General features: G+C 44.0%; 1 protein-coding gene across 4 annotated transcripts in view; it reads left to right on the top strand.

Annotated features, from left to right (window-relative positions):
- Positions 1-16,795, top strand: part of KSR2 (kinase suppressor of ras 2) — a 404,863-nt gene that overhangs the window by 67,994 nt on the left and 320,074 nt on the right. For 3 of the 4 annotated variants that reach the window (XM_060310061.1, XM_060310060.1, XM_060310062.1), the window contains 2 exons: positions 9,927-10,067; positions 13,867-14,017. In XM_060310061.1, coding sequence (XP_060166044.1) covers positions 9,927-10,067; positions 13,867-14,017 — 292 coding nt within the window. The remainder of the gene's footprint in view (positions 1-9,926; positions 10,068-13,866; positions 14,018-16,795) is intronic. The other variant, XM_060310063.1, reaches the window with a different exon arrangement.

The raw sequence follows: 16,795 nt of genomic DNA, 5'->3' as shown, positions 1-16,795 counted from the left end.
ATAGTCCTGTCTTAGGGCAGGTGCAGGGGTGGGGGTGTGTGTGTGTAATTGATCTCGTATTCCCCCCACCCGCCAGCTCTTTGTATTTAGAAAGTACCTACACAAGCTTAAATGAACGAATGAGAAGTCTTACTTCTCTTAGGATAAACGTAGAACTCTCCCATCTCTGTCATCCTGTGATCTTGGAACATTGCTTTGTAAGAGGCTGTTCTCGTAATTTTGCATCCTTGGTGCCTGTGCTGAACCCTGGCTGCCCTTCTGCTCTGACTCCTGTCCGCCGCCTCTTGATTGTGTTTGCACGGCTGTCTCATCTGCCCCACTGGGAGCCCCTTCAGGCCTGGGCTGGTGCGGCCTGCTCTTTGGATACCCTGGGCCTTGATGAGGACTCCTCCCTCAGAGCTGCTTGGTAAAGGCCTGCTGTGCAGCTGAGCCCCCAGCCCTTGAAGGGTGCTGCTGGCAGGGTGCTGCACCCCAGCTTCCAGAACTGGTTTTCTGCCCTGATTTTGTTGCCCAAGGGTCTGGACGCTTAAGCTTGTCTGAGAAACAAACTGCCTTCATTACATAATTCAGACAGTAGATGGATGTTTCTCCTGCTTGCCTGATGCTCAGAACCATTGGGGTGCTTGCGTTTCTATGGATTCCTGGGCTTTCTCCAGATTCCCTGGATCGGAATTTCTAGGGCGTGGGTCTGGAAGTTTGATTTTTTAGCAAACACTTCCAGGTGGCTTTTATGGTCAGGAAATTAGGGAAAGAGGGAACTACCTTGTAAAATGTTCTAGTGCCTTAGGAGAGCTACTTAAAGCTCCATGGCCCTCAGTTTCCTCATCTGTAAAATGGGGATATGTATGTGTGTGTATTTATATATAAATATTTATATATATTATATAGATATATTTAAAATTTATTTAATGAAATGGCTAACATTGTGAATGACCCACATCTTTACTGTTGGCAAGGGTCTGATTTTCATGACATTTGTGACTAATTGTTATATAGATAATTCAAGCTTATAGAAAAATTCCAAGATACACATGCACAGAGATGCAGAGATAATAACCCAGAGATGCAGCTGCTAACATTTTGGAACACTGCCTTCTAGTCTCGTGTGTGTGCGTGTGCCTGTACATACATGCAGTTCATATTCAGAAAATGGGGTTATACTGTTCCTGTTGTGTTGTTGCACTTGGCAGTGGACCATAACATTCTTTGTGCGTCAATAACTAAGAGTTTGTTAGACTTGGGTTCATATCTTGATTCATGCACTCAGTAGCTCAGTGACGTTGGGCAAGTTATTTAACCTTTCTGAGCCTTGATTTTCTCAGTTGTGGAGTGGGGCAGTGATTGGACCTATGCTGCAATGTCACTGTGAGAATTAAATCGATAATTCATAAAAAGTGCTTATCATGGCACCTGGCTCAGAGAGAGCCCCTGTTAGCTGACAGCTGTGACTATCCTGCAGCACCAGCCCTGGGGACCTGGTAGAAAGAGCTGCTGATCCCCAGGGTCCCCATTTGGGAAGTTCTGTGCCATCTCTGGCCAGTCCAACTTCACGTTCTGGGCAGTTTTCTGGGGTTTTCCCTTCTTGGACTAGCCATGCTCTTGTCCGGAAAGGTGATCTGTATTCCTCTTTGGCTCAAGGGGAAGCCCTGGACCTGTGGCTGCCGCCTCACACTCCATCTGCTTCCTACACCCATCTGTCTCCTCCATTCTAATGCATCATAGTGGGGATGCCCCTTGATTCTGGCTTCTGGGCAGGTGTAGGTCCAGTCTCTGGGTGACCCTGGAAACTCCTCCCCAGAATCCAAACATTCCTTCAGCAAATAGCTAGGACGCGTCGTTTTGTGAGGGGTGGGGTGCGGTGGGGCTCAGCCTGTCTTCTGCACAGACATTATCTCATGTGATGCCTCAGCAGGCATGTGAGCAAAGGTGATATATGCCCATTTCACAGATGAGAAAGTGGAGGCCCAGGGAGCTGATATGACTTGCCCAAGCCTCAGAACTGGAATTCAGAAACGCACTTCTCCCACAACACCTAGTAGGCTTCCCAAAACGAGTGAGACTGTCTCCCTGCCCTTGAGGGGTTGATAGCCAACTTTTGGATTTCCCATTTGGTGGGAAGGACCTATGAGCAACTCAGAGTGCAGCATCCTGGTAAAGAAGGGAACTTTAGGATCATACCCTAGCTTTGTGGATCCAGGCAAGTGGTTTAATGTTTTTGTTGCCTCAGGTTTTTCATTCACAGAATGGGCTCAGAACACCGGCCTCACAGCTAGCATTGCTGTGTGGATTTAAAAACAAACAAACACATTCAAAGCATTTATCTCACAGCGCCGTCACACTGTGAGTATTCAGTGCACGGTGGCTGCGCGATCATGGCCATTATTCCCCAGAATGCTTTATGGTAACTGACAAAGATGCCCCCAGCAGACATCCCAGAGATGCTCTCATCATGGACTTTTGACCCTGGTATCAAAAGAATGCCTCATGCGGAAGATTAAAAGGAAAGAGGTAGTATGAAAAAGTATGAAAAAACAGGGAGAGATCCTGGAGGCTTGCTACCAAGGGAAAAAAGTATGATACAATTTATGTGAAAAGACCCACAAACCTACCCATCAAACAACACTGCAGAGTTTCTACATGTATGTACATATATGTGAAAGTACATAGGAAAAGGTATGGAAAGAAGGACACCAACCAGATCTCAATAGTTACCCCCATTATCTTCAGGGAGAAGGAGGCCAGCATCAGTGGGAGTAGTGGTCACAGGGAGCTTTGGCTTTATCTGAAGCGTTCTAGCTTCTTCTTTACAAAGAAAATATATGGATGTGTTTATTAAATAAGTAAAGTAAACTAAAATAAAGTTATCTTTTCTGCAATATTGGGGCTTTGGAATCAGACTTGGGTTTGAATCCTAGCTCTCTACTTAAGTTGTGTGATGGTGAGCAAATGACTTAATTTCTCTGGGCATCATTTCTTCATCTGTAAAATGTAGATCTTGACAGCACCTAGCTCTGAGGGATGTGAGGATATATTAACATGATACATGTAAGAGCACACGGAAGTGCTCAATAATGGTACTTTTATTTTTATTTATTTATTTTTGCGGTACGCGGGCCTCTCATTGTTGTGGCCTCTCCCGTTGCGGAGCACAGGCTCTGGACGCGCAGGCTCAGTGGCCATGGCCCACAGGCCCAGCCGCTCCGCGGCATGTGGGATCTTCCCGGACCGGGGCACGAACCCATGTCCCCTGCATCGGCAGGCGGACTCTCAACCACTGCGCCACCAGGGAAGCCCCGGTACTTTTATTTTTATCGTTATGCTTATTTCATTTACTCTTCCAAATCTGAAAAGGGCTCCTTAATCCTTTAAGACTCCTGTGTCTTCATTACTCACCAATTATAATGCAAGGAAAACAGTAATAAATTTTATTATAGCGTATGTACAAATAAAATGCCAGAGAAGAATCGATAAAGACTTGCTGGAGAAGGTGACATCTGAGATGGGCTTTGGAGAGAAAGTCAGATTTTCATGAGTTGATGGGGTGGTATATCAATTAGCTATGGGTTCCATTAATGCTGCATAACAATCACAAACCCTTAGTTGTGGACAATATAAACTTTAATTGGTTCCCTGAAGATTAGTGGCTCTTCTGATGTTGACTGGGCTCGCTCATAGCCAGCCCCAGGCAACAATTTGCTTTTGGCTGAGCTAGGATGGCTTTGGCTTGGATGTCTGTGAAAACTTGACTTTGCTCTGTGTAGTTTCTCATCCTTCAGCGACTAGCTGACCAGCCTGGGCACATTCTCATGGAGATTCAAGAGAGCAAGCAGAAACGCACGAGGCCTCTTTCTCTTGGCGGAGGCAAGTCACACTGGTTGGGTGCTGGTACCGATTCTGCCTGTTTAGTGAGTTCACTGCAAAGTCACATCGCAAAGGATGTGGAGATAGGAGGGGTAAAGGATTCAGGTCCTCTTTACGTCTACCACAGGGGGATATGGAAAGGACTTTTAGGTAGGAGGAGCCTGAGCAAATGCATAGAGAGGTGACGTGTTTAGGGAATTGCATGGAAATGAGAGGCAAGGAGAATAATGGAGTTGAGATGAACCCCAAATAATAGTCAAAAGAGTTTGAACATTATTCTATAGGACAGTGTTGCCCAAACTCATCAGTTTGTATCACCATCGTACTTTTTGTCATATCTGTGGATTTTGCTATCAACCAAACCCAATTTTCTAAAAACATACATGTATCTAAAATTAAAGCTTTGTACAACTATTGTAATAGAAAACTAGTATCACTTGCCATAAATGGAAGACAATCAAGAAAATAAATACGATGAACATGTATCATTAAGTTGTTAAATACTGTTACCTGCCCAGGGCTGTGAGTCTGTGTCCTGCTGTCTGTTATAAAGAGAGATTAGCCAGTGTTAGGTGTTAAAGACATAATATCACTGAACTGAGACTGTCTCTTTGATATATAATTAGATGGCTGCAGGGAGATTAGGACAGGAAAGAATGTGCTCATTATGGGACCCAATGTTGCCATGCCTGGGTACCACCCCAAGTTATCAGTGGTACCGACACTTGGGAAATGCTGCTCTTCAAGCATGGGTGTTTGAGCAGTGACATGGTTCCATCAATCCTGCTAAATGTCCATTGACAGATGAATGGATAAAGAAGATGTGGTACATGTTTACAATGGAATACTACTTACAGCCATAAAAAAGAATGAAATCATGCCATTTGCAGCTACACGGATGAACTTAGAGATGATCAGACTAAGTGATGTAAGTCAGAGAAAGACAAATACCATATGATATCACTTATATGTGGAATCTAAAATACGACACAAATGAATATATCTATGAAATAGAAACAGACTCTCAGACATAGAGAACAGACTTGTGGTTGCCAGGGCGGAGGGAGTTAGGGATGGATTGGGAGTTTGGGGTTAGCAGATGCAAACCATTATAGGTAGAAAGGATAACAACAAGGTCCTACTGTACAGCACAGGGAACTATATTCAGTATCCTGTGGTGAACCATAATGGAAAATAATTTTTACAAGAATGTATATATATATATATATATATATGTATATGTATAACTGAATCACTTTGCTATACAGCAGAAATTAACACAACATTGTAAGTCAACTATACTTCAATTGAAAAAAAAATGTTGATACTTCCAAATCAAATTGCTTTCTGGTGGCATTCTCAATGGTTTCTCACATTCTCATTGACATTGGATAGCATCAGCGTTAAAAAATATTGCCAACCTTATCCAAACATTTTTTTCCATTGATAAGCAGCTAATGCATATACATCGTATTTTCTAAGATTGCTACAGATGTGCAAACAGGAAAAAAATAGGTCACCCGTAATCTTAATTTTGTTATATACCCTCCCAAGGCTTTTTGCATCTATACTCGTATAGCTTTATAAAGCTTTTAATACATTATTTATACATTACAAATATTATACATATTTTGTACATCTTTAAATGGTATGCCACTATATGAATACATTGTAATTTATTTACATCAGCTCTTATCACTGAAGAGTTGGATTGTTTCTAATCTTTCATGGCTATTATCCACTTGGAGCAAGACTTCATGAATATCCTTAATTATTTCTTTAGGATAAAGCCCTAGAGCAACACTGTCCCTTAGAAATATAATGAGGGTGACAGATGTGAACCAAATGTATAATTTAAAATTTTCTAGTAGCCACATTAATAAACAGCTGAAATTCATTTTAGTAATATATTTTATCTAACCCAATGTATCCAAAAGATTATCATTGAAACATGTAATCCATGTAAAAATATTAATGAGATATTTTATGTTATTTTTTTCCTATCAAGTCTTTGAAATCCAATGTGTATTTTACACTTACAGCACATCTCAATTCAGACCCTAAAATGTCAAAGTTAAAGTAAAATGTAGCTCTATCAAAATGGTAAGTTTATGTTTAACAGAAAAATGCTGTACGTGGCTTCCATTTTCAAATTTAAATTAAATAAAATTTAAAATTCCATTCCTTAATCACCCTATAGCAATACCCTAAATGTTCAGTTAGCCACATGTAGCTGGTGAAATGACCATTTTGGACATTTGACACTGAGATTAAATCAGTTTCACTCGTGTCCGCTTCTCAGCGTGTGAAACCAGAGCAGAGTTGGGGGTGGTGCCTGGATATTGGATTTGAGAATCCATCGGCAAACATCAATATCTGAAACAACAGCAACAACAACAAGGCATGGCCATATGACCCAGCAATCCCACTCCTAGGCACGTATCTAGAGAAAACCGTAATTTGAAAAGATACATGCACCCCAGTGTTCATAAGCAGAAGAGTTTACAATAGCGAAGATATGGAAACAACTTAAATGTCCATCGACAGGTGAATGGGTAAAGAAGATGTGGTACGTATATACAATGGACTACTACTGAGCCATAAAAAAGAATGAAATAATGTCATTTGAAGCTACATGTATGCAACTAGAGATTATCATGCTAAGCGAAGTAAGTCAGAAAGAGAAAGAAAAATACCATGTGATATCACTTATATGTGAAATCTAAAATATGACACAAATGAACTTATCTACAAAACAGAAACAGACTCACAGACATAGAGAACAGCCTTATGGTTGCCAAGGGCGGGGTAGAGGAGGGATGGACTGGGAGTTTGAGACTAAGAGTTGCAAACTATTGTGTATAGGATGGATAAACAGCAAGGTCCTACTGTAGAGCACAGGGAACTATATTCAATATCCTGGGATAAACCATAATGGAAAAGAATATGAAAAAGAATATATATAGATAGATATATACATATCTATATCTATATCTGAATCACTTTGCTGTACACCAGAAACTAACACAACACTGTAAATCAGCTATACTTCAATTAAAACAAAAACAAAAACAAGGTCTTCCCTGGTGGCACAGTGGTTGAGAGTCCGCCTGCCGATGCAGGGGACACGGGTTCGTGCCCCGGTCTGGGAAGACCCCACATGCTGCGGAGTAGCTGGGCCCGTGAGCCATGGCCGCTGAGCCTGCGCGTCCGGAGCCTGTGCTCCGAACGGGAGAGGCCGCAACAGTGAGAGGCCCGCGTACCGCAAAAAACAAAAACAAAAACAAGGCAGGCAGCAGAACTAGGGTGAGAGGGCAGCCCAGCAGGGGTCAGGGTTCATGAGGGCAGCACCCAGGCAGGGCAGTGGCCTGGTGGAGTTAGGGAATTCGCTAAATTCAGCAGACGGAGCCAATAAATAAGTATATTGAGGATTGTTTTTCTCACTGCCTGAGAAGAGTGATACAAATGTGGGGAGGGAAAATGCTAGAATAAACCCCATGGTGTTGGATTGGGATTAGAGGTATCAGTTATCAATACATATAAATAACAAAATAAATATAGGTGCAGATTTATGTATCTACGTATTCACATATGCATTGCTCATACATATGTTGCCTAGGCTGTCTACTAAGGGGACTGGAAATGATGACACCCCGGTATCAATAATCTCACCAAGTACCCAGATCTTGGCTTCTGAATACCATATTCCGCTCAGAGGAACCAACACTCCTTGGAGAAACGATGGATTCCAGGGTTGGGTCAGGAAAAGAACAAGATGACCCTAGAAAATTTTGTGGTGTCAGAGAGTAAGGAAGTGCTCAAAGAATGATGGGGAACGTGTCAAAGTGTACTTCTTTCTTTTGTGTGGTTTTCCATACCTGTATAAAGAGAATAGTTAAAACAAGTCGTAAAATAAAACGAGAGACATGAAAGTTCTATGGATGTCTTAGTTGAGAGCCCAGCTTTGAAGTCTCAGTAGGTCAGACCCTATTCATTCAGAAATAAGCTAGAGAAAAAACATATTCTTTTTGAAATTTTCTATTCTAACACTCGGAATTGAGATTCTAAATGAAAAGCATTCTAGGTACATTAGCATAAGGTGATTTTTGTGCCGTTATTGCAATAGAATGTGGGCTGATCAAGAATGGCAACTTTGGGACTTCCCTGGCAGTCCAGTGGTTAAGACTCCGTGCTTCCACTGCAGGGGGCACGGGTTTGATCCCTGCTTGGGGAACTAAGATCCCACATGCTGCGCGGCACGGCCAAAAATATAAATTAATTTAAAAAATCTCCGTTAAAAAAAAAAAAAGAATGGCAACTTTCTCTTTACTAGTGAGGTGAATAAAATTAACGTTAACTTAAGCACCAGTTTTCTGATTTCTTCCAGTGGGCTTCAGTGTCAGGTGAGCTCTCCTCGATGGCAACAGGGATGCCCCGCCAGCTCCTGGCTTCGTTGGCGCCCTCCTGACAATTCCAGTGGGAAGTGGGAGCTGTCCTCTGAGTGCTTGGGAAGGGTTGATGGGGAGGTTTCTCGGCGGCCCAGCCTGGCTTACTTGTTACTTCTGCTCCAAAGGCTGCAGCCAGGCCTGGGTCACATGCCCACCCTGCAGCCCGGTGGTGGTGGGGTGGGTGGGTGAAGCCAGCCTCACCTCAGCCATATGAACTGGGAGCCGAAGAAGGAGGCTCCCCAAAAGAAAGCTGAAATAGTCTTTGTATGGAGACCAGCTAGACAGAAACAGGTGCCCACTGCTGTCATGCCCTGCTCCAAATGATGTGATCCTAGAATTCTGGGACCGCCTTCTTGATAAATATTGGCTGACAGGTGCTTTAAAATGTCAAAAGCATTTGTATAACTAAGGATTTTTATTTTTGTTTCATTGAATTATCTTTATTAAATAGCTTTTAAATCACAAAAATGAAACATGCTTTGAGTAACTATTGAAACAAAGCAAAAATATATAAAGAAATACAACCGTTTTTTTCTCACCCCATCTATAGAGCTTCCCCATCCCAACTTAGCAGGCTGGGGTGTGTCTTGCACACTTTTTTCTCTGCTCATGCACACCTATTGCCTTTCTTTTGTTAATGTTGTTAGTTTTTACATAATAGGCAATAAAAAAAAAAACCTTTCCTTTTTCATGGCATGGCATCCCTCTAGAAGCATGGGTTCAGGTCCATCTCATTTTATTTTTTAAATTTATTTTTTGCCCACACCAGGCAGCATGCGGATCTTAGTTCCTGGATGAGGGATCGAATCTGTGCCCCCCTGCGGTGGAAGCATGGAGTCTTAACCACTGGACCTCCAGGGAAGTCCTGGGGTCCACCTCACTTTAAAAGTATTTGTTAATTTATGAATACTTGCATGTGACTTAAGACTGAAATAGTAAAAAAGGGGTTAAACAAAATGTTCCTCTCACCTCTGTCCCCCTCCCTCCCTCTTTCCTTCCCTAGAAGATTAGGGATCTTTCCAGAGAGCGTCTGCATTTACAAAGATACACAAATGTAAACATTTCCCACATGAATGAGAGAGTATTTATTTTTATTTATCAGCATATCTTGTCTTAGTACACAGCACACTTCCTCTTTTTGTTTTACAGCTGCATAGAGTTCCGCTGTGTGCGTGTATCCTCATTTATGATGAGTCTCCTACCGATGGCCCCTCAGGGTGTTTGCAATCTTTTGCCATTGCAGACAGAACTGTAGGAAATATCCTTCTCCACAGTCATTTGGCACAGGATGGAGTGTCTGTGGGAGGAGTTCCTACAAGTGCAACTGTGAAGGTCAAAGGATTGGTGCAGTGGAGATGTGGATGGATACAGTCCAAACCCCGCCCCCACTACACGGGTACAACGCACGCCGTGCTCCCCAGCAGAATCTTGGAACCTGCCTGTTTGCCCATCTTCACCAACACAGTTGGGACATGAATGGAAACTGGGTCTCACTGCAGTTGAACCGGTCTTTAAAACACGGAGTTGGGGTGCGGAGGGGACATTGGGGAGATGCTTGCCTCTCCTCCTTGTGGCAGTGCCTCTGAGACATGTCCTCTGTTCTCTGTGTCTCCGCAGAGCAAGCTGGTGAAGTACTTCAGCCGGCAGCTGTCCTGCAAAAAGAAGGTAGCCCTGCAGGAACGCAATGCCGAGCTGGACGGCTTCCCCCAGCTCCGGCACTGGTTCCGGATCGTCGACGTGCGGAAGGAAGTCCTGGAGGTGACTGGAGGCGACCCCTGCCCTCTGCCCCTTACTGGCCGGCAGTCAGCCCCCTCAGGCAGTGGGTTTTTGGCTGTGTCTGGCTCATAGTAGGACTTAAATACGCGTTGGATGCAGGCACGGAGCATCTCTGATGCTGTCTGAATGGGGTCATTAAGAGTGTGGTTCTAGGGACTTCCCTGGCGGTCCAGTGGTTAAGAATCCAGGCTTAGGTTCGATCCCTGGTCAGGGAACTAAGATCCCACATGCTGTGAGGTGTGGCCAAAAAAAAAAAAAAAAAAAGAGTGTGGACCTAGAGTCAGATAGACCCTCTTTCAGCTCTGCCTCTTAAGGACTCAGCCTCCTGGGCCAAATCACTTTACCTCTTAGACCAGTGCTGTCCAGCAGAATGTTCTACTATGGTGGAAATATTTCATATCTGTGCTGCCTGATGTGGTAGCCACCAGCCACATGTAGCTACTGAGCACTTGAATTGTGGTTAGTGCCTGTGACTGAGGAACTCAAGTTTTAATTGTATTTAATGTTCATTAATGTGGCCAGTGGCTACCATACTGGGCAGCATATCTTAGGACATTGGTTTTCTCATCTGTTCAATGGGGTAATGGTTGTCTCCTCTTCTTAAGTAGTTGGCATGATAAAATGAGATGATCTGTGTAAAATGTTCAGCCCATAGTCTGCAACCTAACAGTACCCAGGAAATGTCAACTTATTATTGTTGTTGCTGTTACTGAAAACTTTGGAAGTAATAGGTTTTCTAGTGACAAAATCAGAACACCTGTTGTCTTGTGTCCACGCTCCAGGAGTGGATCACCTCCTTAAGGTTTCAAGGATGGTGAGATTTCCTTACCCTCTGGGATCTTGGGTCCCCCCTTGTTTTCAGTGAGTGGGTGGAAACTTTCCTAATAAAATCAGCTCTCATTCATTGAATCTTCAGTGCCAGGCATAGTATTGAGGGTTTTACATGCAGGATCTCAACTCTTGAGACTGTTCAGACCCTCACAACGACCTTTTGAGGTAGGTATGACTTTTACCCCATTGTACAGAGCAGGAAACTGAGGCTAGAAGATGGAGGGAGTTGCCCTGCTCGTGAGTGGGCGGGGCTAGCAGGAAACCCCAGATCAGATGGACTCCAGAGTGTGAAGTGGGAAGCACGCTGCTTTCTCCTCGTTTTCCTGTTGGGGGTCCTCCCTGAGCTGGGGAGAGGGCGTTCTGGGCGCCCCCCTCACCTGCAGGACCAAGTGCCATTTCTCAAGGCACCCCCTGCTTCCTGCTCAAAGAGGCCTGGAAGATCCTTTTGTCTTTTTAGACCTTGTTCCCAATGTGATCTTGCCCGAACCTGCTACATATAACAGTCCTGAGCTGGGGGTACAGAAGCCTCACATTCCCCTCTCCCCCCTCCGCCTGCATCTTGTGCATACGCACCAGATGGTGTAGGAGTCTCTGTTTCTTAATATCATTCCCAGGATGGCGGTTTCGTGTGAATATCCTTAAAATGAAAGGTCCCATAAAAGTACAGACAGTACATTTTATTTGCATGGCTCCATACATGTTTCAGAGGCTTTCGGGACCATTTATTTATCAATTGAGGCGAATAAGACCGAGACAAACCTTCAGGGGTTGAAAACTAGTGGCCCTCTGCTGTATCTTGTATCTGAGGCACAGATATTTTTTGTTTGTCTTCAAAATTATTCTTGAGCCAGTACTTAAGAGTTGGAAGAGTCTGCATAAAAAACTCAGATCTTCGGCTTCTCTCGAAAAATCGGAATTGCTGACCGCACAGAACCGAATTCCTGTCTGGTGTCAGTGAACCGAATTCTGCTGCCCCTTAGGATCCCGCAGGCTAGTCCTCAGCTTTGCTCATTTACATTTACCTGGCCTGCAGGTGCCTGGGCTCTGGCTCTTATCTTAGTCTATGAGAATCGAGTCCAAGGCCACCAACCAGGTGGTGTGGACAGAGCTGGGTTTCCAGCTCTCTGTCTGCAGCTCACGCGTGTGTCCCCCAGGCGGCCCCCTTCTGTGCAAGAACCAGCAGTATGGAGAAATCTCCTAAGTGAGACTGCCTGGGTTCACACTTACTCACAGTGTGACCCTGGGTGATGGTGGTCTGACTTCTCTGAATGCCAATGTCCTAGTTACAGACTGATGATTATGGTAAAAGTACCTGCTTTATGCGGTCTTTGTGACCTTTAGAGAAAATCCATGAAAAGCACTTAAAACAGTGTTCTATTTCAATTATTATTATTATTATGAATAAATCGAACAGAAGTGCCTCTCCTCTTTTGGGCCAAGCTAGTTAAAGCCTTCTCCATTTTTTTCTGTCATTCTTCCTGCTGTGATTAGTGTGTGTGTGTGAACCGTAAACTTCAGTGTAAATTGAGTATTTGGAGGGTAAATTATAGGATTAAAATGCACAAGTGGATCTTGCAGCAAAGAGGAGAATTCTTTTATGTTGTGAATCATCCCTTCTAAATGTAATTCAATTCACACTTTCAGATCCTGGTGCACCACCTTGCTTAATGTGGACTTCCCTGTAACAGTCCCTATTTGAGGAAGCTGCTATGTGACTCATTACTGTTCTTTCTCTGCCCCTGACCTAGTGAGTTGGAGAGGCACTGATTGGGTTTCAGCTTTTGCCCGGCAGCTTTTTTTTTTTTGTTTCATAGAATTTTTGTGTCGATGCAGTTTTCATCTTTCTGACTGCCAGATTAAGGCGGGGGCGGGGTGGGGCAGGATGGTGTCTCATTTGTTTGTAATACACAGGTATGGCCACAAGAGGGCGGAAGTACTCCATAATATTGCCTTAGAATCGCCATTCTTTGCTATCTAAAACTCTTATTTTAATAATAGTAATAATAATAATAAATGTAAAATGTTGGTTACCAATAAGTGCTATAATGTGAAGGCTGTTTTTTTTTAGATGCGTAAATATAGAAGTTTGACCAATTTCCAGGTGTGTCCATATTGTGGTGTATAGGGACACACTGCTTCGGGGAAGGGAGGGATGGTTGCTGGCGGTGGTGAAGGGACACCTGACCAACACAGTTATAGCCGGCAATCCTACCTTTCCTCCAGCCCATCTCTTCAGCGGTGTCCCTTTCCCCACTCTATGCTGTACTCCACTTCGTCTTAGATTGCAAAGTCTTGCCCTATCGGGCTCAGACCCAAATCCCGTTTGATTGACAGCACTGAACCACCTACAGGGTTCCAGCCCCCCTTTCCCCTTAGGGTTCCTGAACCCCCAATCTGAGCCCTAGAATGTGTGGCTGGGAAAGAGAGAAGAAAAGGGAAAGGAGACCAGCCATCAGGAGACTTGGGCTGTCCAGTTTTCTCTGCTCTTATTAGTTCACCCTGGATTTGGGACAAATCATTGCAGTCCAAGCCGGGCAGGAGGCATGGAAGGCCTTCCAAGATGAGTAAATTGGAGCCCTGCCTATAAGGAGTTCAAAAACTGCACGGGGAGACAGGTAATTAACAGCCACCATTTACAGAGCTCCGACTATGTGCTAAGCATACCTGCGACCTTACAGAGCACATGAGCTTAAGATTCCCACTTTTCAGGTGAGTAAAGTGAGGCTCAGAGAGGTTAAGTGATTTGCCCGGGATCATCTAGCTAATGAGTGGCAAAGCTGAGATTCAAACGCAGGCCTGTCTGACCGGAGTGAGGAGACCCAACCGTTATGCTAAGCCGACATCCACGGAGAGCCTGGCCTTCCTCTAGGTACCACTAGAGGGCGACATGGAGGCCTCCCCTCGGGGCGCTTCCGGTCTGTTTACCCTCCTTCTCTCTTCCCTCCGCTAGGAGATCACCCCGGGCCAGCTGAGTCTGGAGGACCTCTTGGAGATGACGGACGAGCAGGTGTGTGAGACCGTGGAGAAATACGGGGCCAACCGGGAGGAGTGTGCCCGCCTCAATGCCTCCCTCTCCTGCCTACGGAACGTCCACATGTCAGGTGAGCAGCCCCAGGGGGATGGAAACGCGTCCGCGACGTGTGCCGCCATTCCTCCGGGTTCCTGTGCCCGCACCTGCAGGCCGGGATGAGGCAGAGCCGGCTCTGGATGGTGCGTACCTCTCATGAGCAGAGGAAAGAGGGGCCTGGAATTTGGAGCCAGAAGAAGTGGTCAGGGCAGCTACTCTTGCCCAAGGGAGACCTTCTGAGGTGGTAGGGCATGGGCTTCTGGATAATTAGGGTCCATATATGGAAATATTGGGCGTGAGTGAAAGACTAGGGTCTTTTTTTTGCTCCGCAGCATGTGGGATCCTCCCGGACCAGGGCTTTGTGTCCCCTGCATCGTCAGGTGGACTCCCAACCACTGCACCACCAGGGAAGTCCCTAGGGTCTTTTTACCTTATACATTGGGAAGTGCCTTTGTATTTTGGCTCAGCATCTAACTTCTTATTTTTCTTTTTCCATAAATAATATACATTCATTGTAAAATAAATTAGAAAATAGATTAAAAAAAAAACCAACCCAAGTCCCCACCCTCTACTGTTATCATTTTGGTATAATTTTTGGTATAATTCTTCCTGACAAATGGGTATGTGTATAGTTTCTCTAAACAATAAATGATAAAACCATGAAGCTAGGATTATCCATACATATTATTTTGAAACCTGCTTTTTTCACCTAACAAAATAACCTCTGATTTGTTTTTATCAGTTTGAGGTCCAACATTGTAATCTTTCTTTGCTATTTTTCATTAATTTCTCAAATACCTGTTTTCCCTGATTAGCAGGACACCAAACATCATTCTGATTGAGGTTTCCTGCTTTCCTCTAGCCTCATGATTTTTCCACTATCTCTGGGGCCTTTTCAGTCCTAAGCGATCAGCTCTGCAAACAGCCAAAGAAAAGCTTACTGGTCCACCTGCATGGTTGTTTCAGTTCCCACCACAAGGAGTCACTGTTGAGCACTAGTCTGGCACTGATAAAGTCAGGTGGCTGTTCATCTATAGGTGCCCTAGCTGGATTCAACATGCAACGTTCAACGAGTATTTGTGGAGTGATTATGTGTGCCAGCAGGGCTGGGCATACGGAAGTGGACAAAAAAGAACATGTTTGAAACAGGTCATTGGCCCAGCTCCCCCATGCACGCCCTTTTGGATTCTTTCTTGCTAGCAGACTCTAATGATGGCTACGATCATCATCAAATAGCCCTGAATTGAGGGCTCTTCTGTCATTGAAGCATGTTTGGTAGCATTCCTGGCCTCTACCAGTAGAGGTAACGCTAGATACCAGTAGCGCCCCTGCCTCATCCCTGTCATGACAAACAGAAATGTCTCCAGATGTTTCTAAATGTTCCAGGGAGGGTGCAGAATTACCCCTGGTTGACTAGCTATAAAGGTCATGTTATTCTTCACTCTAGTACAATGCTATTGACTCACCTAATATTCACATAGTTAAAAAAGGCCGCTCAGTCACTCAGTGCAGACAAAACCTGCTTCAGGGGGACTTCTTCTCTCTACCTACTGTGAGAAGCAGCTGGGAATTTTCTCGCCTTTAAAAAATTGCACTGAACTACAATGTTATATCATAAACACCTTCCTTTGTCAATAAGTGTATTTCCTGCTCATTTTTAACGCCTGAAATCTGCCACCATTTATTCCACCGGCCTCCTATTTCTAGAAATGTAGGTTGTATCCATTTTTTTTCCTGTTATAAGCATTGCTGCAGTGAACAACTTTGAGTGTTAACTTTGGGTACATCCTTGGCGATCCCTGTAGTGTGAATTCATAGGAGTGGAGTTCCTGCAGCAAAGTGTTTACATATTTTAAGACTTCTGGTGAATGTCGCCATATGGCTTTCCAAAAATTCGTACCAATTTATGCCTCTCCCTCCCACCGCCCCCCACAATGCATGAGAGTGAGCATTTGAGGTTAGGTTCTTTTTTTTGTTTGTATGTTTGTTTTTTTAAACATCTTTATTGGAGTATGATTGCTTTACAATGCTGTGTTAGTTTCTGCTTTATAACAAAGTGAATCAGCTATACATATACATATATCCCCATATCCCCTCCCTCTTGCATCTCCCTCCCTCCCTCCCTATCCCACCCCTCTAGGTGGTCACAAAGCACCGAGTTGATCTCCCTGTGCTATGTGGCTGCTTCCCACTAGCTATCTATTTTACATTTGGTAGTGTATATATGTCCATGCCACTCTCTCACTTCATCCCAGCTTACCCTTCCCCCTCCCCGTGTCCTCAAGTCCATTCTCTACGTCTGTGTCCTTTATTCCTGTCCTGCCCCAGGTTCTTCAGAACCTTTTTTTTTTTTTTAGATTCCATATATATGTGTTAGCATACGGTATTTGTTTCTCTCTTTCAGACTCACTTCACTCTGTATGACAGACTCTAGGTCCATCCGTGAGATTAGGTTCTTAATTGCTTTTCAGAGTTAATATCTTCTCTTCAGAGTTGCGCTACTGAGTTTGGAAAAGTTCTTATAAATGAGCTGGACCTCAGTTCTTCCTGAGAGAGGGGTTTATGTCACCTCTCCGTGGGCTGGGCCATCATCCTTTGTAACATTCTGGGCTTGGTGAGACCTTGAGAGGGCCTCTAATCGGGTATTTTTCAAAATTTTTTTAATCAAGATACACAGTAACAAATATGATTTATATTGCAACCCTGTACACACTCACACATACACAAATACACATGCATGTACACATTCACATATACAACTAAAAGGAGTTTCATGAAACAATACTCATTCTTACTATACATGATATTTTAT

Source organism: Globicephala melas, chromosome 13 (genome assembly GCF_963455315.2).
Source record: "Globicephala melas chromosome 13, mGloMel1.2, whole genome shotgun sequence".
Lineage (NCBI taxonomy): Eukaryota > Metazoa > Chordata > Mammalia > Artiodactyla > Delphinidae > Globicephala > Globicephala melas.
Note: the sequence above shows the minus strand (reverse complement) of the source record. Positions and strands in the feature narration are given on the sequence as shown.